General features: G+C 37.4%; 1 protein-coding gene across 2 annotated transcripts in view; it reads right to left on the bottom strand.

Moving 5' to 3' along the window:
* LOC124777254 (esterase E4-like) overlaps window positions 1–24,322 on the bottom strand; it is an 82,980-nt gene that overhangs the window by 22,214 nt on the left and 36,444 nt on the right. For both annotated transcript variants that reach the window (XM_047252580.1, XM_047252581.1), the window contains exons 3-9: window positions 14,551–14,713; window positions 10,613–10,798; window positions 4,676–4,866; window positions 4,384–4,558; window positions 4,079–4,257; window positions 3,839–3,986; window positions 3,419–3,554 (exon numbers count right to left, since the gene is read on the bottom strand). In XM_047252580.1, coding sequence (XP_047108536.1) covers window positions 3,419–3,554; window positions 3,839–3,986; window positions 4,079–4,257; window positions 4,384–4,558; window positions 4,676–4,866; window positions 10,613–10,798; window positions 14,551–14,713 — 1,178 coding nt within the window. The remainder of the gene's footprint in view (window positions 1–3,418; window positions 3,555–3,838; window positions 3,987–4,078; window positions 4,258–4,383; window positions 4,559–4,675; window positions 4,867–10,612; window positions 10,799–14,550; window positions 14,714–24,322) is intronic.

A 24,322-nucleotide genomic window follows, 5' to 3' on the forward strand; every position in this document is an offset into this window, starting at 1 on the left:
TTAAGGCACTTATCGTAGCGATGGACGAGCTTGGAAATTCCTTTGTCGTAAAATTTGGCCGCCTGCGCCTTCAACCACGTGGTTACCTCTTCTTGAAGCTGTGCATCGTCATCAAAACGCTGCATTGCCAACCACTTATTCATTGCTGGGAATAAGTGGAAGTCGCTTGGTGCCAGGTCGGGACTGTACGGCGGATGAGGAAACAACTCCCACTTAAAAGATTCGAGAACTTCACGAGTGGCATTTGCCATGTGGGACCGGGCGTTGTCGTGAATCAGCAAGATCTTTGAGCCCAACTTTCCCCTGCGCTTGTTTTGTATTGCTCTTCTGAGGTTGTGCAGAGTTTGGCAATACCTTTGAGAGTTTATTGTAGTGCCTCTTTCCAGGAAATCCACAAAAATCACACCTTTTCTGTCCCAAAAGACAGTCGCCATCACCTTCCTTGCCGACATTGTCTACATGCATTTCTTGGGTTTTTGGGGGGAATTTGTGTGCCCCCACTGCATTGACTGCAATTTTGTCTCGCAGTTCACATGCTTAACCCATGTTTCGTCACCAGTAACGATACGATCGAGTAATGAGTTGCCATCTTTCTCGTAAGCGTCCAAAAACGTTAACGCTGCAGCCATTCACTGATTTTTGTGAGTCTCTGTCAAGATTTTTGGTATCCATCTTGCACAAAACTTGTGATAACCAAGCTTTTCGGTAATGATTTCGTGCAACAAACTTCATGAAATTTAAGGAAAACTCATAGAGTGTTCCGTTATTGTGAAATTACGGTTTTCACGGACTGCGGCATTGACTTTTTCGACAAGTTTGGCAGTCACTATGCTGGGTATTCCACTTCGCTCTTCGTCGTGAACGTTAGTTCGACCATTTTTAAATTTTAGGACCCATTGATGCACTCCACCTTCAGTGATTATGTTGTCCCCATACACTTCACAAAGCTGCCGATAGATTTCTATCGGTGTACAGTTTTTTGTAGTCAGAAACCTTATTACGCACGCACTTCACACTTCACAGCATTTTCAATTAACGCTGACATTTCAAACTGTCACAGTAACTCGACGGAGTACAGCACGAACCTCTCACTAGCACGGCAGGATGCCGACTGAGCGGCGGAATGCCATGACACCAAGATGGCCGCGCTAGCCCCACCCGTAATGGACACAAACGAAAACGTAATGTACTTTGTGGATAGCCCTCATACATATAGTACAGCTGCAAGAAAAGCTAAGCTTTTAAATATAAAACTGCTTGTCAAAATTTTTTTGCTGTTTTTCCTGAGGATGTGGTTAGGCAGGATCCTAAGAACACAGCTTAAATAGCAGCAGCTGAATATTTTTGAGAATCACAATTATAAGTCTCACTGCTGCACACTGAACATTGCTGAATGCATGATCTGTTGAGCACTGACTTTTCCACAGAAAAACCAATTATGTGTGAAACTGCTCAAGAGCTCACCTTCGATAATTGCACTTGTTACCATCATTATTATGACACAACTAAAATAAATATGAAAACTAACCTTGAAGCTTGATCTGTTTAAGCATAAGTTACCCCTTAAGATATATCAAACACAAATGTTCCAGTAAAATTTTAAATAATGGCATAAATGGCTGGCCTTCAGTGCCCAAAATGTTTCTAAGTGGCAGGTCATCAACATGTTAAATTTTGAGTGAGAGTCAAATGCTCCATAATTTAAGAGATTCATCACACATTGTCATATGTAACACAACTCACCTTGTGTAAAAGGCAATTTACTTTAAAAGTAATGCTTCTCAAACCACCATTCACAATATTTTCCTGCGACCTGTTAGATCTGTAAACAGTTGTGATGGTCCACTCATCAAAAACTGTTTGTTATTTTGAAATATTGCATAATCTTTGTCCTAAAGCCTTCAACACATTTTGCTGTTGGCAAACGCTTGTGTGTGCACTGTGCTTCATGGCTATAAATGGCACATTTTATGTACAACTAAGGTTTTATTTTGGTGTTATTCTCTTGCTTATGTTTTATTGCTGCAATATTATTCTGCAGTAGTGTGCTAAAGTAAAATTCTTTGTTAGAGCATTAGTTCTTACCAGACAAAATTAAAAAGTGAAAAGTATTAAAAAATTCCTGGGTTTTCCTTGATTTTTCTGGATGAAAAAAGTCCCACATTTTTCTTTGTTGTCCTGGGGCATATATGCTTAGAAGTAATAACCAACTATAAATAAAAAAAAGTACAGTGTGGCTTACAAACTTCACACACAATTTTAATTACTATCTTCCACAAAATGAATACATTTTGCATAAGTGAGAAGTAATCCCAGAATATTTTTCTGATCCCAGAATATTATACTGTTGAATGTCAGTGAACGAGAATATGAAAATTATGTTCACTTACTGACTGCATGTCCTCAAAATTCACAGTTAGCTTCATGGCAGATGTAGCACAACCTAAATGTTTTAGCACATATATGGAATGGTGTTCTTAATTTAGGTTTTCATTAATACACACACCAGTGAATTTTGAACTTTCACATTGTTTATTATTTTTTGATTGTAAGCTACATTTATAGTAGGTGGAGTATTTATGACAATACAAAACTGATGAGCTATGTTTTTTCAAAACTTAAATCTTGTCCATTTCTGCAAAACCAGTTAATAACATACACAAACAAATAACTTACTATTTTCCCTGTGGATGCAGCTTTGATTGGATTAACAATAATGACATATCACTTTCATTAAAATAAACTGATAGATCACTAACACAGAGCAAGGAACAGACTTCGAATCAAGATCAAACCCTGTGGAATGCCCACTGTAATTTCTCACCATGAAGTTGATATAGCATCACTGTTTATATCAATATTCCTATTGGAAGTTTGTGCATCCTGCTTCTTGAATGGGAACTCAACCACATATGTATTGACCCATGTACACCACAAAAAATGCGTAACGCAATATTATGAATAAAGAGTCAAAAGCCTCTGATGAATCACAGTTAGTCCAACCAATAATACACAGTCATCTAAAATTTTATTATGTAGTCAGTGAAGATGTAAACAGCTTCCTCAGTATAGAGCCCTTTTGAAATCCAATCTGTCACTGACTAAGTGTCTCATTACCACTGAAGTGCGTGACAACCTTTGAGTACATCCTCCTGCATTCAAAAGCATGTTAATCTGTGATAAATGTTGCAGAAGAATCTTTGCTCCCAAAATCTGATTTGCTTCAATAATTATGTAAAGTCTGCACTGTATTTCCAAAAGATTATCACCTCCGTAACACATCTTTGTACATCATATGATGATTAATATATTTGACAAGACATGTAAATCATGTTCAAAATTATACCCTTAAGAGATTTTAGATGAAAAACAAAATGTTGGTAGTAACATTTTCAAACAGCAGTAAAATAGTACTCACCCAGTTTTCACAAAATTTGCCCACATAGCAATAAGTGTTTCTGAGACATGTGTTTCTGGTTCACCATCTTGGAAAAATGGAAATCCAAGAGAAGATATATAAAACAGGTACATGAGATCATCATGATGTGCCACACCTGCAATAAATTATGTAAAATTCACTTTTACAACTGCTAGGCTGTATAATACAACCAGTTCTTGAAACAGGTTAATTTAACTACATTTACTAGCCAATCTTCGTTTTCTTTTTTTTTCAGTTTTTTAGGACAACAAATTTTTATAAGCTATTTCTAAATAGTCTTATTTTTAAGGCATTTTATAACATTTTGGCTATTGATGAATAAATAAAATTTGATTGCTGAAATAGAAAGAAAAATAAGTTTATGATGTAAGACACTAGACTGTAATATGTAAAACTTACCATATGGTGTAGTTGTTCCTGGAATATAAAAGAAGCTGTACCTGCCCTGATATGAAAATTTATAGAAGTAGACTGGGTACCTACTAATTTTTGCTATTATTTTAGCGGCCCGATCTTCACCAAAGCAAATAATGGCATCTGCATAAAGCTGCAAGAAATAATAAAAATGAAAATAAATGCGGATGACAATTTTCTGACATGATTTGATTGTATATTTGTGCAAATTGTAGTCAATATTACCTTTCCAAGCCCATCTAATGAAGTGTTGGTAATTGGTTGATTTTTAAGATAAAATTTTTTGAGCTCTTGGCTAATGTGATGTGACTGATTTGTTCCTCGTTCATACATGAAGGCAATTGGAGCAACAAATTCAAAATTTTCATACATGTCATTGGCTAGAGTTGCATTCATTGTTACAGCTACAAATAGTGTAAGTTTAAAAATAAGTTAAGTATAAATAATATTCCTTTACACTAGTACTATTATTAATCAGTTTTACTTTAGCTCATAGAACATATGTTTTTTCTTTTATTTTTGATACTTACACAATGCTCTCCAAGAAAATTCATCTTTAGTGAAACCTGTTAGCCATGGTACCTGAGTAAAATTTCTGTGCAACAGCTGTAAATAAGGCTCTTCAGTAAGATATCTCTCTCTCCCATCATGTAGATCAGACTCAATAACTGGGTAATATTTGAGAATTGGATCACGAGCCCATTCCTAGTTGAAATTTTTTTTGTCAATATAACCACTCTTGATAAAATGGGTAATGGAATAGGACTTCATTGCAACTTTTTTTTTGTATTGCTAAACCCTTGACACTGAAATAACACAAACCCTTAATAGTCCAATTGATTCAGCAATGTCTCTAGCTGGTTTTGCACGGAGACATTCTGCAATCAGTTGGGATGTTGCAGTAGGACATCCAAGTAAACTGGCATGTTTCCTTGCTATTGCTATTGGATCATGGTCGATATCCCACCTGGTATCAATAGATGCACTCATTGAAATTGCTCTATGGAACAAACCTGGAAACAATGATTTAATGAGATTTACCAAATACATTTTTATAACTATTCATAAAAAATTCTAATTTCTTTTTGCAGTGCTTCCTATTGAGGAAATTGTATCTTTTATAAGAGTTTTTTCTTTCTTGTTAGTTTTGAAACACGAAAATCTTTCAGGGTTGCTTATATAATGAGGTATTGTCATACGATATGCAATTAAATTGAGTATCAATTATTCTAGGAGCCACATTATTGATCTAAAAGTAACAGAATCAACTGCATTCACTCCTACCCCTCTCTTTCTCTTACTCTCTGCTTTTAGCCTTCTTTATTGCTCTCTTCATTCTTTCCCTTCATATTACATCTCACAGTGTCATTAACATATAAAAAAACAAATACTGTTTCTGTTTTATTTATCGAAATAAAAAGTTTGTTTTCGGGATTATTTTATGTTACTTATGTGAAAGAAAAATAGCATTAAGTGAATTTAATCACTCATTACAATGACTGCATTGATACATCTTTAACAAGATACATGAGTATATGTGTATCTCGCATAATGTGGCCCACCTCAGGGCAGCAAATGATCTTTCTTCTCAGATTAATAAGAATGTGCACCTGACTGATGTAAATGAAATTACTCATAGTGAATGCTTTAGATTCATTCTGCACATAGGCATTTCATGATGTAGCATGGTAAATCTGCTAGAGAACAGATTCTTACCCACCTCAGTATCATGTTGTGGTGGGTTAATACAGCTAATCAAAGTTCTTCACAAGCTGACAAACTGTGGAGATATTCCAGAATGAGATTTTCACTCTGCAGCGGAGAGTGTGCTGATATGAAACTTCCTGGCAGATTAAAACTGTGTGCCCGACCGAGACTCGAACTCGGGACCTTTGCCTTTCGCGGGCAGGGGCTCTACCATCTGAGCTACCGAAGCACGACTCACGCCCGGTACTCACAGCTTTACTTCTGCCAGTATCTCGTCTCCTACCTTCCAAACTTTACAGAAGCTCTGTAAAGTTTGGAAGGTAGGAGACGAGATACTGGCAGAAGTAAAGCTGTGAGTACCGGGCGTGAGTCGTGCTTCGGTAGCTCAGATGGTAGAGCCCCTGCCCGCGAAAGGCAAAGGTCCCGAGTTCAAGTCTCGGTCGGGCACACAGTTTTAATCTGCCAGGAAGTTTCATATTTTGTGGAGATATTGTCCGGACAATAATATAACATTTTGCTTGAATTACCACCTAGAATGGAGCCTTGCAGAATAGCACAAATATCAGTTTGATTGAAAATTGAGTCTTCAGTTCCACCAGTAATGTAATTTGCAAATCCACCTTCTCCATGTGAAAACTGGATTCAGCACTGTCTGTGGCACATTTCACAATGCAATCATGCCAGAAATCGTTAATGTATGTTGTGGTGCTCTGCACGGATATTAACTAACCCCATCATATTTTTAATTCATCTGTACACTGTGGCGATAAAGTCATAGGACACCTCCTAATATTGTGTTGGACCTCCTTTTGCCTGGCACAGAACAGCAGCTCAATGTGGCATGGATTCAACAAGTCGTTGGACATCCCCTGCAGGAATATTGAGCCATGCTGCCTCTATAGTCGTCCATAATTGTGAAAGTACTGCTATAGCAGGATTTGTGCATGAACTGACCTCTTGGTTATGTCACATAAATGTCTGACGGGTAGCAAAATCATTTGCTCAAACTGTCAACAATGTTTTTCAAATCAATCATGACCAATTATGGGCTGGTGATAAAGCACGCTGTTATCCATAACAATTCTGTTGTCGTTTGGGAATATGAAGTCCATGAATGGCTGCAAATGGTCACCAAGTAGCCAAACATAACCATTTCCACTCAATGATCAATTCAGCTGGACCAGAGGATCCAGTCCATTCTACATAAACATAGCCCATACCATTATGGAAACACCACCAAATTGTACAGTGGCTTGTTGACAACCTGGGTCCATGATTTTGTGGGATCTGCACCACACACAATCCCTAACATTAGCTCTTACCAACTGAAATTGGGACTCATCTGACCAGGCCAGTTTTACAATTGTCTAGGGTCCAACCGATGTGGTCACGAGCCAAGAGCCATCGCCCATTAATGACAAATTTCACTGCACTGTCCTAACAAAGACAGCTGTTGAACATACCACCATCCTAGATGTTGGCCTCCACTTCAAAGATGGCTACATCAGTACCTCTGTCCAAATCAAACCTGCTAACCACCAACAATACCTCCACTTTGACAGCTGCCACTCGTTCCATACCAAGAAGTCCCTCTGTACAGGCTAGCTAACCATGGTCATCACATCTGCAATGACAAGCAGTCCCTCTCGAAATATACTGAGGATCTCACTGCAACCTTCATTGACTGTAATTATCCTCTCATTCTTGTACAATAACAAATCTCCTATGCTTTATTCTTCCAGTTTCCCACCACCTCCTAAAGTCCCACTGTCCGGCCACAGAGGAGCATTCCCTTGTAACTCAGTACCACCCAGAACTGGAGCAAATGTATTACATCCTCGCCAGGGTTTTAATTACCTCTCATTGCGCCCTGAAATGAGAGATGTCCTGCCCACTATCCTTCCCACCCCTCCCACAATGGTATTCCACCGTCCACCAAACCTACAGAATATACTCCTCCATCCTTACACAACCCGTGCTCCCAAGCCTTTACCTCAAGGCTCATACCCCTGTAATAGACCTAGATCCAAGACCTGTCCCACACATCCTCCCACCACCACCTACTCCCATTCAGTCACTAACATCACCTATCCCATCAAATGCAGAGCTACCTGTGAAACTACTCATGTGATCTGCAAGTTAAGCTGCAACTACTGTGCTGCATTATATGTAGGCATGGCAACCAACAATCTGTCTGTCCGCATGAATGGCCATCAACACACTGTGGCCAAGAAACAAATGGACCACCCTGTTGCTGAACATGCTGCCATATCTTTCATTTCAGTGTCTGCTTCACAGCCTGTGCCGTATGGATCCTTCCCACCAACACCAGCTTTTCTGAACTGCGCAGGTGGGAAATTTCCCTGCAATACATCCAGCACTAAACAGCCATCATTCCAGCATTGTACACTGTCTTTTTATTTTATTTCTCTCCATTGCCACTACCTCCCCCCCACCCCCAATCACCATCTCTCACCTGCCCTCCGTCTAACCTGCAGCACTACACTGTCCGCCACCTCCACCATAATATAATATCCCTCCCCCTCCCTGCCCCACCTCCTCCATACCCCCACCCAGTCACTACTCCCATCATGCACTGGTGCTGTTGCTCACAGTGTCGTTTCAGTTGCCTGAGACTGCAGTCATGAGTGCGAGTTGCATTTGCATGAGTGTGTCTTCTATTGTTGATGAAGGGCTTAATGACCGAAAGCTTTAATTTTGATAGTCTTTTTGTTGTGCCTGTCTGTGACTCTGTATCTCCACTATATGGTGAGTAGAAACTTTCCTTTTCATAATACTGATACTGCTGCTATCTGTTTATGGGCATGTTGCTATCCCATGACTTTTGTCACCTCAATATATTACATACCTTGATATTCCAAGTTTCTGAGTTTCACATTTGATTCTAAGCTGATACACACAATAATTGTCAAGTTTCCAGAAAATAGTGATTATCTTGAAGTTTCTTGGTTGCAAGTGATGGAGCACACACAAAATGCATTTGCTTCAGATTGTTGAATCTCTTTGTAATCATGTGATATCTGTTTCTCTGTCCACAAAAGTCAGGGCATTGGAAGTTTAAAGAAATGACTGAGTGGATGCAGTGGGCAAAGGGTCTGAAAAGGACATACTCTGGGACAATGTGATGTCCCCTGAGTATTCACTGCACTGCTAGAGCAAACGATCATGCATAAGTATGACTTCAGCTGCCAGAGACCAGAGACTGCAGCCATGTATGTGCGAGTTCCTTTTGTGTGTGTGTGTGTGTGTGTGTGTGTGTGTGTGTGTGTGTGTGTGTGTGTGTGTGTTTTGTCTATTCTTAACAAAGGCCTTGTTGGCTGGACACTTACTTGTGACAGGCTTTTTGTTGTGCCTATCTGCGACTCGGCACCTCTGCTATATGGTGAGTAGCAATATTCCTTTTCATAATATTGATCATGCCTTAATTACACAATGGGAAGTCCAGAATGGAATAACAACATTATGGAAAGGATAGAATGCTATTAACGACATAGATAAAGCATTGAGTCACAGACAGGCACAAACAAAAAGAATACTAAAAAGGAAAAAGAATACTAAAAATACTTAAGGGTCACGTATTAATAGGATGATTAGTGGTTACATGCCATGTATTACAAACTGTGTTTGGTGAAGCCAGTGACCCTGTAGTATTAACTTCTTCTGAGTTACTCATGCAGAAGTAAGTATTTTTACAACAACTCTTGAATGGGGCACCATCTTTTGACATATGAATTCCCAACAAAAAGTGATGTATGTAGTTTACTTAAATCAGCACACCATAATCTGACAGAGAATATAAGTGTCTAGTTAAATGATGAGAAAGCCATCCACAGCTGCTGTGAATATCAACTGAAATGCACATCTGTGTCCACACACTTTATTTGTCTGTACATTATACATTTTGGAGAACTATACTTCTGTCATCACATAGATTCACTTAAAATTACCACAACACACATGCTGAGTTTTGTGTGTACAGTTTGGTGGTCACAGGCTGCTTTTCAGAACTGTATTCCTTATAGTGTCGTATTTTTCAGTCTTTTTCTAAATAAGTAGGAGTATGAACAATGCAACTAGTTACAGATATTTGTGCACTTCAATTGCTGTATACAAAGATAGGAATATTTGGTCCGTTTCTTGTCGTGGTTCTACACAAATGTGTGTAAAATATTTTTAATCTTTGAAAAATTTTGTACTATTCTTAAGAGTATCTCCTTTTGTTAACACTGTAATTTATTTTATCATTATTTTCTAATATTTTATTGTTTAATTTACATGTTGTAGGCCTACATTTTTATTAATATATATATATATATATATATATATATATATATATATATATATATATATATATATATATATATATATATATATATATATATGAATATTAAATACCTATGCTGTCATATGCATCAAAAGCACCAAGAGCACCAACATCACTAAAAATAAGTAGCTGAAGTTGTAAATCATTATGGTTGCTTAAAGAATTTGTTTGGTATCAATATTGTTCTCATAATTGACATTTTTGTTGCTTCTCTTTTTGGTATTACCTTAGCAATCACTATGCTGTTATCTGGCTCAAAAACATCCTAACTTAGTGTAAGCTTTTCTTTTGTCCTCTGTGGCTGTTTATCTTCTGTGCCGAGATTATTAGCTACTTTCAGCTGTAATTATTTTCATCTTTCTTACAGAGCTGCTACTATTTACATTGGTATGCAGATAACATATCTGCTTCTACTATGTTTAAATAACTAATCAGTTGTCAAAAAGGTACTATTGTAGGAAGAAAAACATGCAGCTGGAAAAGGACTGCAGTTTGTATGCTGATGAAAATGGAGGATACCGGAGAAGACAAGAGATTAGTAAAGTAAATGATTAGTATTAGTAATATAACGAACAGAGGGCATGGAGTAGCAAACATACTACATACCTTATAGTCTGTAATATTACAGGAGAATGATCTTGTGTTTGGGATCTATAAGGTACACCTTTATGGATGATAATTTTCATTCTAGTATATAACATACAAACCTTTTGTCATGGGTGATAACATATGCAGAAATACGCTAGCTCCTCCAACACTGTAGCCTCCAATTGTTACACTTGAAGGATTTCCACCGAATGAATGAATATTTTTATTTATCCAGCGCAATACTGCTACTTGATCCTTCATTGCATAATTCCCCTCCAAAATACCATCACCAGTGCTTATAAGACCTGCGAAAATATGAATGAAATCCAAGAAAAATTAATGGAAACACATAACACAAATATCAAAATATAAAATTAATATGAATTTTAAAATTATGTTATCTGTACCTGAAAAAGAAGAGCTGTTTCTATTAGACACACAGATTTAAAATAACAAAGGCTGAATTTTTTATGTTTGGTTTTTTTGAGTGTTCTTTCACTATGACAAAGGAACTGATTAGAAATAGGAAAAGATAAAACTTTTATATTCTGGAAGGAGGGAAAAATCGCTCAAAATCCTGAAAACCAAAGATCAGGACTACATTTTATTGTTTAGCTGTTCAGTGTTGTGACATTACAAGCTATAAACTTTGTGGTTGGAAAGGGTGGGTTTTCCAGGGAGAAATGAAGGGGCTGCTCAGATGCTCAGATACCTGCATGCAGGATGTGACAATGTGTGTCTGAGAGTTGCTGAGAGAGGTGCATGTGCTGGATGAGTTGTGAATTGATCACATATGTTCACAAAACTTTCAGCATCATCAGAGGAACGTGTTACTTGAACTTCTACATGCAGTTTATTATTGTACAACTGTTGTGTGAGTACTGAGCACTTAGGCTGATCTATCAGTCACAAACTAATTTTATGTGCAGAATAAATGGTGGGTTTTATCTTAAAAACTTTGTATAAGCCTATGTTATTTGACAGATGTCCTGAACTACAACTGTTTCATCTTTATTGTATTATTGATTATTGATAAAATTATCGGACTTTATACAAGGATATATGCTAAAACCCGTAATGTAAGAGATCAAGATGTACTACTAAAGAATGCAATACACAACTTTAGTAATCATATTAACCGTTTACTGTGTACACAAATGAGTACTACTACAACTTTTATTTTTCACTAAAGCTGATTACTAATCACAATGTTATTTGCATGCATAATCAACCTAACTCTTACTTAATTATGTAAAACATATGATTTTTTCCATATATGCTGTTACATTCCTAGTATTTTCCTAGGTCCAAATAGACACAAAAATGTGACATGACTCCATATGGTGTAAAGTTATGATACAAATATTAGTAACAATCTGGTAAAAATAATTATATGTTCCATTAAAATCTGTTAATTTATGATTGTTAGAAACACATGCATTGTGAAATTGAAGCTGATATTTTGTATATACTTAATTATAGCCAGAAAAATGTGTGTTTATATTTTATTAAGTTTGCATTGGTGCATTTCAATAACTCTGCAATCAGTCTCTGTACTTAAAATTCAGTTAAAATATGACTGACAATAACACTCGTAAAGGTTTTTATTGTTAAGAATATACTCTGGTGGCTGCAACCACCAAACCACTGCAGTTGCAGTTCTCATGAGTGCAAGAATTTATGTCAGTAATCATATGCCAAAGTTTTGTGAAAATTCAACCAAGGAAGTGCAAACATCTTTAAATGGAGTATGTAATTAGATTTACTGTATACATGTTTGAACCTCATCAAATAATACAACTCAATAAAATTGAATACTCCACAACACACTAAAACCTCCAACCTAAGAGTTATGTTGGAGTGTAGACAACTCACAAAGTTTTAAAATGTGTACTACACTCAATCCATCATGAATTAAAATTACTGCAGCCCTCTCACTGGAATATAATATATACTCGGTTAAAATGTGGTGTATTGAAAACTCCAGGTGGATTCTCTCACCTGGAGTAGAAATCCCTGGTAAGATGACAATGAGCTGCACAGAGGTAGTTCAATGTCACTCCAGCCTGTCTCTGTGACTGTAGCTTAATTTACACCACTTAAAGCCACTTTTCATCTCAATGTGTTACAACCCTCTGACAAAACAGTAAAGAAACAACTCATAGGACACTGCATATTTTTCTGCATTGTGTCCCTGGTGAGCTGCTATTTCAGCTTCCTTTTATCTCTGGATTCTGACTTGCCCTGTTGGTGTCCAGCAGAATAATGACTAGTCAAGCAGTTGGAAATGGGATTCATGAATATGTGAATAGTTTTCTTGACACAAATGTGTCTTTGTTTTTGCCCTTATCTTAACTGCTCATGGGTCCCTCTCAACATGGCATTTGACTGATCTGCCCTCCCTCATTAACATTCCTCAATCTATACCTCTCTCCTACCGAGGAGGAACTAATAGTAACAGAAGATATGATAGTCTCATCACTTTTACATGCATATGTATCTGTTGGCACAACTAAACTTGTGGTCTCCTGAAGATGAGTACTGCACAGTAATTCAACATTACTATGTTTCAAGTAAAGGTCATGATGGAGTAATTTGATCAAATGAGAACAAATGGAATTGAGCAACTATTCTAGAGTTGCTATGCATACTACAAGGGTCACTCCAAAAGAAATGCACACTATTTATGTAAAAATACAGTTTTCATTCTGCATGTGTGAAAGTATTACAGTGTGTAGATACAACCTTCCCGCTTGTTTTCAAATTTAGTTCAACCTGTTCCCTGTTCCCGTGAGTGGCGTCGTCACAGAAGCAATGTGCTGTCATAGAATTCCTGTGCTGTGAAAACGAGACAGTGGGAAACATCCACAAGAAGTTGAAAAAGGCATAGGGAGATGCTGCTGTCGATCGCAGTACAGTTAGTCGGTGGGCATGCAGATTATGTGGTGAAAGCCGGCACGGCAATATTGAGGATTGTTCTCACAGCAGCAGGTCTTGTTCTGCACACACTCCAGACAATCTGCAGACAGTTAACAAATTGGTGACTGCTGACAGACACATCACAATAAACAAATTGTCATGCTACATTGGGATAGGGAAGGAAGTGTTTGCAGAATACTGAAAGTGTTGGCGTTAAAAAAGGTTTGTGCCAGGTGGGTTCCCAGGATGTTGACAGTGGCTCACAAAGAAACAAGAAAAACAGTATGCACGGAACTTTTGGAACAGTACGAGAATGGTGGAGATGAATTTCTTGGAAGAATTGTGACAGGTGATGAAACATGGCACCATCATTTTGCACCAGAGATGAAGAGGCAATCAATGCAGTGGCATGCAAACTCACCCAAGAGAAAAAAATTCAAAATCACACCTTCTGCTGGAAAAGTTATGGCTACAGTGTTTTTCGATTCCGAAGGACTCTTGCTTGTGGACATCATGCCAAGTGGAACCACCATAAATTCTGATGCATATGTGACGACACTGAAGAAACTTCAAGCTCGTATGAGTCGTGTTTAACCACATCGGCAAAAGCAGGATGTTTTGCTGTTGCACGACAATGCATGGCCACATGTCAGTCAAAAAACCATGGAAGCAATCACAAAACCCAGATGGGCAACACAAACACCCGCCTTACAGTCCTGACCTGGTTCCATGTGACTATAATCTCTTTGGGAAACTGAAAGACTCTCTTCGTGGAGCAAGATTTGATGATGATGACTCCCTTGTGCACACTGCCAAACAGTGGCTCCAACAGGTTGGTCCAGAATTTTACTGTGCACTGGTTCCAAGATGGCGTAAGGCAGTTGAGAGGAATGGAAATTATGTGGAGAAATGAAAATATTGTTCCTAAAGGATGTATCTACACACTGTAAAACTTTCAAAAATGTAGAATAAAAGATGGATTTAAAAAAAATAGTGTGCATTTCTTTTGGAGTGACCCTCGTAAAATGTCATTATGTAGATCTTATTCTCTACCATATTATTACTCTTTGTTTCTTACCCAGAGTTTGTTCATTAACTTATTGTGCTACAGTATGTTTCAGTTATAAAAGAAACTTACCCAAAGCACCAAGTCTATAATTTGCTGTAACTAGCACAATATCCTGATCCATAAAGTATTGTGGTCCAAGGAAACTGCTAATGGCAGTAAACTGGTACCATCCACCAGGATGAATAAAGAACAGAACAGGCCTGTTTGGATGTTTGTGCCCTTTTTGAGGCAGCTGAAAAAGAAGTCATTTAGCATGTATTTCTAAATATTTAAATGATCTGAAAACTGAATATGTCAGTTTCATGTGCATTGTCATTGTTGTTCCAGCTTTGGAGTATAATCACACTTTTATATTTTGTTTCGAATTAAGAATGATTTGTCTATTCGTCTTATATTCATTTATTCATTCATCCTGTTCTGCATATCACACATGAAGCATAACCTTCTGGTATCTGGAAGAAGTCATTAAACTGAAAGGTAATACATTGTAAAGAGAAATCTGCTTACTGCTTTGTAGCTGCAGTTATCTGCTACTGCTGGTATGGTAGTTAAAGGAGTGCCATATATCATATGTACAAACAGTGTAGTACATCACTTGATATTATTATATACTTTGATTGTGATAATCATGTAGTGTCACCAAACAACTACTGTAATTATACATTAATTATGTTACCCCTGACTGGTTCTGTATCATATGTACAAACAAGTTATTAACAATGATTTACTAGCCCTAATAAAATAAATAAATAAGAGAGTACAGGGTAACTGTGAAGGATACCAGTCATGCTGTGTGACTACTGTAAATGCCCGTTTACAATGAGCTTCGTTAATTGCCATGCTGCTAGCAAAAGTTTAATCCACCTTGTCAGGCAGTTATTCAAAGAAGTATTCAAAACTAATATGAACACAGCATTAATGAGTAAAAGTTTTGAGAATGAGTCCTTTGTTCTGTAGGGGAGTATGCTGTTATGGAAATTTGCTGACAGATTAAATATGTGCTGGAACTGGGACTTGAACTCAGAATCTTGTCTTTTGCATGCTATGTCCACAAGAGATACAGTGCCATGGTTAACTCACAGCCAAGCACACAGTTTTAATCTTCCAGGAAGTTTCAAGTAGAATTGCTCATAACATAAATAAGATGAACTAAAACAGCGACATTTAAATATTCAGTTTTTATTAATGCCAATTCTCAACACAGGTACTTCTCATATCCAAAGAGAATACATAAAAATTTGATCTGTGACCACTAAACCAAACTCAATGTCTATTTTAAAAATGTAAATGAATACAAACAGCCTTTCTTCGACTGTTCTAGCTGAAAACATTTACTGAGATCTGAAACAATGAGCAAAATCAGAGTAAGAAATGGAGAGACAGTAAGGAAAATGGGAGAAGTAGTATTGTAAAGATGTGGATCAGTTTCTGTGAAACTCAACAGCTACAGTAAAATCTATGGGAGAAACATATCAACCATTGAAATAGAAACTGGTGCAAGACAGCGAAACAGTTTACCTGCTTTACTTTGTAACTGTGTGCTAGACAAAATTGCTATAATGCAGAGTTCAGAACCAGTAAATAACAAAATTAATCTTATCATTCTAAGATGAAAGGCATTAGTAAATAACAAAATTAATCTTATCATTCTAAGAAGAAAACCAAATGGCAGTAAAGTAACTGTCTGGCTTGTGAAGCATGGTGTATAATGCCTAGCACACCACCGTGAACTTCATCAGTGATCTATGCCATTCACATAATATTTGAAAGTACTATCTTCTCCATGACTATTTGCATGTCTTGTACCAGACATTGAATTCTGCATATTATTTTTCATACTACTCAGATTCCAGGTAACTAGTATTTGAATTAATGTATACATTATATGAAAGCATTTAAAAAAGTCAATAGTGATCATTTGGGGGTCATACTAGAGCTCATACAAATGAAAAATAGCTTGTGCAGACATTTATAAATAGTCATTTCTGGAATGAAATATGTTAATAAGGAAAATGATTTAAATGTATTGCAAGGGTTCAGTACATCCACAATACTTTAAGTTTTAGATTATCGTAAGTTGAAAGATTCTCAGTTTGGCAGTGTACAATAGTGTTATCTAGATCAAAAGTTACTTGTTTTTCAACACCTCTACTTTTAGACCAATGTAGTCTGTAAAACATTTTTGCAGGAAGTAGATTCCACAACTGAGTTGCAAATCTGGAAATTCTCCAAAATAACCATTTGTGCCTCTTCAAGCAATTCAAATTTCTTTATTCATAGCAATAGATGAAAGTTACAGACTATCATAAAGCAATGAATGGGGAACATGTTACAAAAATGTGCACTACAAATCCTGATAACACTACTTTGTGAGTAGGAGCATGATCCTCAAATGGTTCAAATGGATCTGAGCACTATGGGACTTAACATCTGAGGTCATCAGTCCCATAGACTTAGAATTACTTAAACCTAACTAACCTAAGGACATCACACACATCCATGCTTGAGGCAGGATTTGAACCTGCGACCGTAGCAGCAGCGCGGTTCCAGACTGAAGTGCCTAGAACTGCTCACCAGCCGGCTACCAGTGTCAAACATAGGCAATAATTCGAGGAAGACATTTCTGAGAGTGTACGTTTGGAGCACAGCATTGTATGGTAGTGAATCATTCACTGTGGGAAAACCGTAACAAAAGACAATCAATTTGTTTGAGATGTTGAGCTACAGAAGTGTGTTGAAAACTAGGAGCTGATAAGATAAGGAATGAGGAGTTTCTCCGTAGAATCGGTGAGGATAAGATGTATGTGGCCATCTTCTATGACCATTTCAGAAAACTCGTTCACTGTTGGCATAAGCATATTCAGTTGTCTGGTGATTATGGGGAAAAGTGAACATAGCCAATTAATTAGCGCAATCTAACAATAATTATATCTGCAATTCATTTGTTGAAATATATCCACCAAAAACCTCATGTTACAAAGATGGGGAAATTACTTTGCATTCCACGCTCATAACTTCGATAGATGCACAGTATGTTCTTAAAAGGAGTAGGTTCTGTAATTGAAATAGGATGATTCAATTTTGTTGATGACACACATTGCAGAAATGTAAAACAAGAAATAAGAAGAAAGATCATGACAAAATTTTCAAAACCGGGACAGTATGAAAATGTGGTATGGATTCTAACAAAGAAGAAAGAAAAAAGAAATTTACAGACAACAGAATTGAAATTTTAAGAATTTGTACACAAGAACGACATGAAAAGAAATGTAAAAAGAATAACAAAATTACAGATTTAAAGTATAAGCTTATAAGTATACAGTCACAATATTATGAGAAGGTAAGTTGCTACTCACCATATAGCGGAGATGCTGAGTCGCAGATAGGCAGAACAAAAAGACTCTCAGTTAAAGCTTTCGGCCATTGGCCTACATCAACAATAGACACACGCATGCATGCAGCGCGCGCGCGCGCGCCCCCCCCCCCCCCCCCCCCACACACACAAAAAACGCAAACACAACTCACACACACACATGACTACAGCCTCGGGCAACTGAAACCCCACTGCAGTTGTGTGTGAGTGGCATTCGCATGAGAGAGAGAGAGAGAGAGAGAGAGAGAGAGAGAATGTATGCGTGCGTGCGTGTGTGTGTGTGTGTGTGTGTGTGTGTGTGTGTGTGTGTGTGTGTGTGTGTGTGTGTGCGCGCGCGTGTGTGCGCGTGTTTGTGTGTGTCTGGGGCTCAGCGTCTCTGTTACATGGTGAGTAGCAACTTTCCTTTTCATAATATTGTTACGTTCCACCCTGGATTCTCTATTGTTTAAGTACACAGTCACACACACACCATTTTTCATAAATCCCACCACAAAGGAGAGCCTTCAAGGTTATGGAATGAGTAAAACTACACATGAATTGAATGAAGAACTGATTGCACACCACTGTTGCAGCATACACAAATGCTTTTCTTACTTATGGTTATGAGAATTAATTCTAAACTATTTTATTAGTCTATAAATATAACATGAAAATCAATTGCTTTGAAAAACGCCACTGCTGTTCCTCTTACACTCTTATGATGTTTTTTATTTAATACTTCTCACTAAGCTTCTACATGGCTTTATACAGTATACTATTAGATGTCTATATTCTGGTTAAGTCAAAAACTGTTAAATATGAACATAGATATTACATGGAACTTACACCTCTCATGAGTAAAATACTGTCTTATTTACAGAAAGTGTGGTTTGTTTATTTAGTTTTGAGTGTTCAAGCATTCAAATAGTTTTGAACCACAACATGAAACTTCATTCTGAAGTCTAGACAAGGATGCATACTCTAGATGGAAATTATTTTTGCTTTTTCTACTGCATAAAAATAAAATTATATAAAATGTCTACCGTATAAAACACATACCAAGAAAATATTCTAATATTTTGCTTGTCATTGTTACAGTGCATTTTAAATTCACTCATTCTTAGTATTATATGAAGCAAGTGTTGAGATCAGAGTCAATATAACATAATCTCCTTGAGCAGTGCATATATTGGCTCAGGTAGTCATATTTCATTTCTGAGTAATGTTGTTAAGTACACAAGTGCAACAGCCTGACAGTCTCCCTCCAGCTCAGTCTCCAGTGTTGGATGAGGCTACACATCAAACACCATTTAGTACCTTGTAACTGACATGGCTGCTTTACTTTTTGCTTTGGAGATGTTTTTTGGTCATTATCTTTTTCTGATGACAATTTGTGATTTGTACTGCTTTCTAATTCAGGTATTATTGCCTTTAGCAAATCAATACATCACTCTGAATACTGCATGTGGTAGGCACTGAAATGCAGCACACCAGAATAGCTCCACTCACTATAATCACACTCCATAAATAAACATATTTTTTTCCTTTTTTTGTTTTCTACATGTAGGCCCACAGTGAATATACAAAATCTCCCAATTCTTACAGCTGTATTTTTCAAAACTTTATTATTTAGTGTAAAATTTACAGTCTGCTGGTTACAGTAGTGCAAATATTTCATGTAGAAACACTGTACTGAGCTAATGAGTTTATGTATTCTGTACAGAAATGTAATAACTTTATATTTCAACGTTTTGTAATATCTGTCCTCCAGGCATCTTTAAACAGGCATCATAGTTTACAGTGCCATAGTCAGTCTGAAGCTGGCAGTCAAGAAGTAGAAACACTATGTGATATTTCATGTTAGTCACTATTATCTCCACGTCAGTTGGAGATGAGCCTTCAAACAATGGACATACCATGTCAGTCAATGCACAGCAGTAAGCATGTGACGTTCTGTATCAATCAGCACACAGTATTTTCAAGTGATCTCCAGGTATAATTATTGATTATTGGCACCTGATGTAAAGCTGGGTTTGTCACAGGCATGAATTACTTGCATATGCAACCCCCGTCAGTAGCATTACATGCAAGTCGAAATTTCCACACGTGGAAACTGGTCACACTGCTTACGCGACTTTCAAAATGATGATTGGTGAAGTTATCTGTACCGCAGTTAATATGTTTGCACAACCTTTTGCTGAACAGCTGGTAGTGATGTTGACTGGGGAAAAAAAAAAAACACACCCATCAATGTTGTGTATGGAAATTATAGGTATCTTGAAAGAATTCTTTGGGGACATTCAATACACTAAAAATGGATATATCTGCCAAGAATGAAGGTAAATTCAAAAATTATTTTTAAATGGGTAACTTATATTCTGAATTCCTTATGTTTTTGGGTGGGATCCGCCTATAGCAAAACACATGTCTGAGACAACTAACAAAATTATGTTTTGCTAAAAGCAGACCCCACACAAAAACATATGTTATTGTTAAAGCAAACACAGACAAAAGAGCTTCAACTTCAAGATGATTATTCTGAATTCATTTTCAGGGTCATGTGTTTCACTCTATATGAAAGTCTAATACACCTACGTGAGATGCTTTTTGTTTTTAGAGTTAAGACTCGGATCTGATAGGACACGAGTGCTGTAAATATGATGTTTCTTCTCCCTGTTACAGTACCCGAGTGAAATTTGTGACTGGATTGTGGACTTTTTGGTAGGGAGGACACAGAAAGTTCTCTTGGATGTAGAGTCATTGTCAGATGTAGAAGTAACTTAGTGTGTGCCCGAGGGAAGTGTGTTGGAACCCTTGCTGTTCATGTTGTATATTAATGACCTTGCAGATAATATTAATAGTAAACTCAGGCCTTTTGCAGATGATGCAGTTATCTATAATGAAGTACTTTCTGAAGGAAACTGCATAAATATTCAATCCAATCTTGATAAGATTTCAACAGGGTGGAGAGACTGGCAATTTGCTCTGAATGTTCAGAAATGTAAAATTGTGCACTTCACAAAACAAAACAAAAGTCGTATCCTATGACTATAATATCAATGACTTACTGGGTGTAATACTTTGTAGTGGGACAGGTGCTAGATAGGTCTAACAGTGGATATTGAACATATGCAGAGAAGGGCAGCATGAATGGTCGCAGGTTTGTTTAATCCATGGGAGAGAGTCACAGAGATACTGAAGGAATTGAAATGGCAAACTCTTGAAGATGGACGTAAACTATCCCACGAAAGTCTATTGACAAAGTTTCAAGTACCATCTTTAAATGATTACTCTAGTGAATACTACAACCCCCTATGTATTGCTCACACAGGAAACTTGAGGATAAGATTAGAATAATTACTGCATACACAGAGGCATTCAAATGATAATTCTTCCTGCACTCCATACTGAATGGAACAGGAAGAAACCATAACAACTGGTACAATGGGATGTACCCTCTGCCATGTACCTCATGGTGGTTTGCAAGTATAGATGTAGATGTAGATAATTTCTTACTGTACAAAATACTTTTTTTGAGCCTAGCTACATTAGTACACAAGATTATGACTTAGGACAGTACTGAATGAAATTTTGCCAACAATCATGCATACAGGTCAATGTAATAAGAGAGATTTCTCAATGCAAATCAGATAGAATTTGGTTTTTTTTATTAATTTATCCATCATATGCTGTCTGCCTCCATAGCTGAGCAGCCGGGGTGGGTGATTGTCATGCCGAGGACCTGGTTTTTAATTGCCAGTAGAGGTCAAGTGAGGAGCTACTTGACTGATTAGTAGTGCCTAAAAGGTCAAGAAACCTGACAGTGACTGGGAGAGTTGTGTGCTGACTATGTGCCCTTCCATACTGCATTCAGTGATGCCATTGGCAAAGGATGACACGGCAGTTGGTCAGGTCTGAATGGTCCATCTAGGGCCTGAATGCTGAAATTTATCTTACTTTTATCTTATCCACATGCTGGTGGCACCTCAATTTGTTATCTGTCTGGATAACTAAAAAATTTATCAGTTTATTTATCATACCAGTAAGTCATTTTATTTGTTTGTAACTGCAGATTATGAGTTTTTCCTCTGACAATACTCAACAGTACCAGTTTCTTTACCCCCTGAGCCCTGCTCATCACTGTTGATGTTGCTTCCCTCAACACTACAGTTTGGTGACAAGAAGTTGACTCATTTTAGTGGTGTGAAGCAAAGAAAGCAGGCACTAGTTGGAAGTGCTGCCTATGTTTCTGCCTGTGTCACCATTGCTTTCATGTAAGCACAAAAACAAGTAATGGTACCAGAAATATGATAAGGGGGCAGTAATACATTAAACTTAGCTTTCGTCTCCTTTTGTCAGTCCTAATATGGAGGCAGGTGGACATCCTGCAATTCTCGATAGCCGCCTAACACTGGCCAAAGGGTAACATTACCAGTGCCCATGGCTTTTCTACTACTGAACAAAACCTTTCCCAACACCTGATTGACTTTCAACCTAAAGTCTCCTTCCTGGTCACCATAATCAGCTATATCCTCACCCACAATTACTTCTCCTGCAAAAGCATCACATACAAACAAATCCACGGTGCAGCACTGAACATCCGCATGTTGCTATCCTATGTCAACCTATTCATGATTCATCGAATGGAATCCTTCCTAACCACTCACATCCATTATCTCTCACCTGGTTCATAGTCACTGATGATATCTTCATGTTATGAACCAAGGGTGAGGACACTATCCACATTCACCCAGAATGTCAACATCTTCTCTACTGTTCATTTTACCTGATCCTCCTAATCCAACAAGCCACCTTCTTTCATGCTGAACTTCCTGTGCACTGAAGGATGGCTACATCAGTGCATCTCTTCACATCAAACCTATCAATTGTCATCGGTATGTCCAAACTTGTCAGTTACCATCAAAACCTCCACTTCGACAGCTTTCCCTGAAAGAATTTTGTTACCGTCATTTTCAAAGGTAATGTCACATAAAATGCCAACTGGGTAAATGTTGAATCTTCCTGGAAGATTAAAATTGTGTGCCAGACTGAGACTCAAACTCAGAACCTTTACCTCTTGCAGGCAAGTGCCCTACGAACTGAGTAAAGCTGTGAGGATGGGTCATGAGTTGTGCTTGCGTAGCACAGTTGGTAGAGCACTTGCCCATGAGATGCAAAGGTCCTAAGTTTGAGTCTTGGTCCAGCACAGAGTTTTAATCAGGCAACGAGTTTCATGTCAGTACACACTCCTCTGCAGAGAGAAAATTTCATTCTGGGTAAATGTTCATATTCAGTTTTACCAGAACTTAGATTGTGAGATCATATTTTGCTTTCTCTGAAGAGAATCTGTTACAGAAGCCGAAATGAGTAGTTAAAAGGTTATGTCAGAGAACTGGGGCAATATTCTATTCTAATATACTTTCTCAAAAAGTTCCAAGTTGCAGGAAGAAGGAGATGAATTTATAGATAGAGATCACTTGCTGATCTCAACTCTTATAAATGTCCATTACAACTGGATATTTCAGTCTTTCATGAAAGGCATATTGACTCATCAATCGATTACAAAGTACAGTCAAGTTTAGTGATTTCAATACTTTGGCTGAAATGTCACCATAGCAAGAGGAGTTTCTGCTTTTCAATGGTTTAATCATTTCTCTGATCTCTCTAACAGTTAATCTAGAAAATCCAATTTTTACTGGTGGAAATTACACACTGTTCTGTACAACAAAACAGATAAATTGTTTACATACATTGGTTTACTTTCATCTTGTACAAAAAGTTTTGTGATAACAAAGGAGAATAAGAAAACGAAATCCATCAATATGAAGTAGAAGTCTCAACATGCCAGACAGTGTAGTAAATACTGGGGTAATACTGGAGAAAGAAAGAGAAAAAAAGAAAGAAGATGATGATGATGATGGAGACCATCCTCACAGAACTATGCAAGTGAGAATTTTCCCTCTAGCACATCACTATGTATTACCAGTGCGTTAGTCCCTCTCATATACCCTATGTCCATTACTACTCTCCTGGCCCAGATCAACATTTATTTCTGTACTTACCAGTCTCTTCTTAATTTTATTTATTCTTGATTAATCTATTTTCTTCATCTTGCTCTCCATTTCTTCATTTGTTCTATGCCAATGTTTTCTTCTTATGAAAACACAGTTGCTGACTTCACTTGCTTTTGGCCTTATTCTGTTTTCTATACAGTGCCTCATTCCTCTCCCTGTCCCCAAATCTTTACCGAATCCATTATGACTTCTACCTTTCCTCCATACATGTTGCCTTCCCACAATTCTCAGCCTTGATCATGCCATACACTAGTTACACATAGTGTACATGTGTTTTTGTTTATCTGAACTTCTCTTTGCTCCAACAAAGAAAGTTTTACATGTCAATAGTAATTTTTGGTTACTGAGTACAGACTTGCTGATCATTACTTAGGTACTTTAAAAATGGACATAAATAGTCTCAACCACAAAAACA

This window comes from Schistocerca piceifrons, chromosome 2, assembly GCF_021461385.2.
Source record: "Schistocerca piceifrons isolate TAMUIC-IGC-003096 chromosome 2, iqSchPice1.1, whole genome shotgun sequence".
Classification (NCBI taxonomy): domain Eukaryota; kingdom Metazoa; phylum Arthropoda; class Insecta; order Orthoptera; family Acrididae; genus Schistocerca; species Schistocerca piceifrons.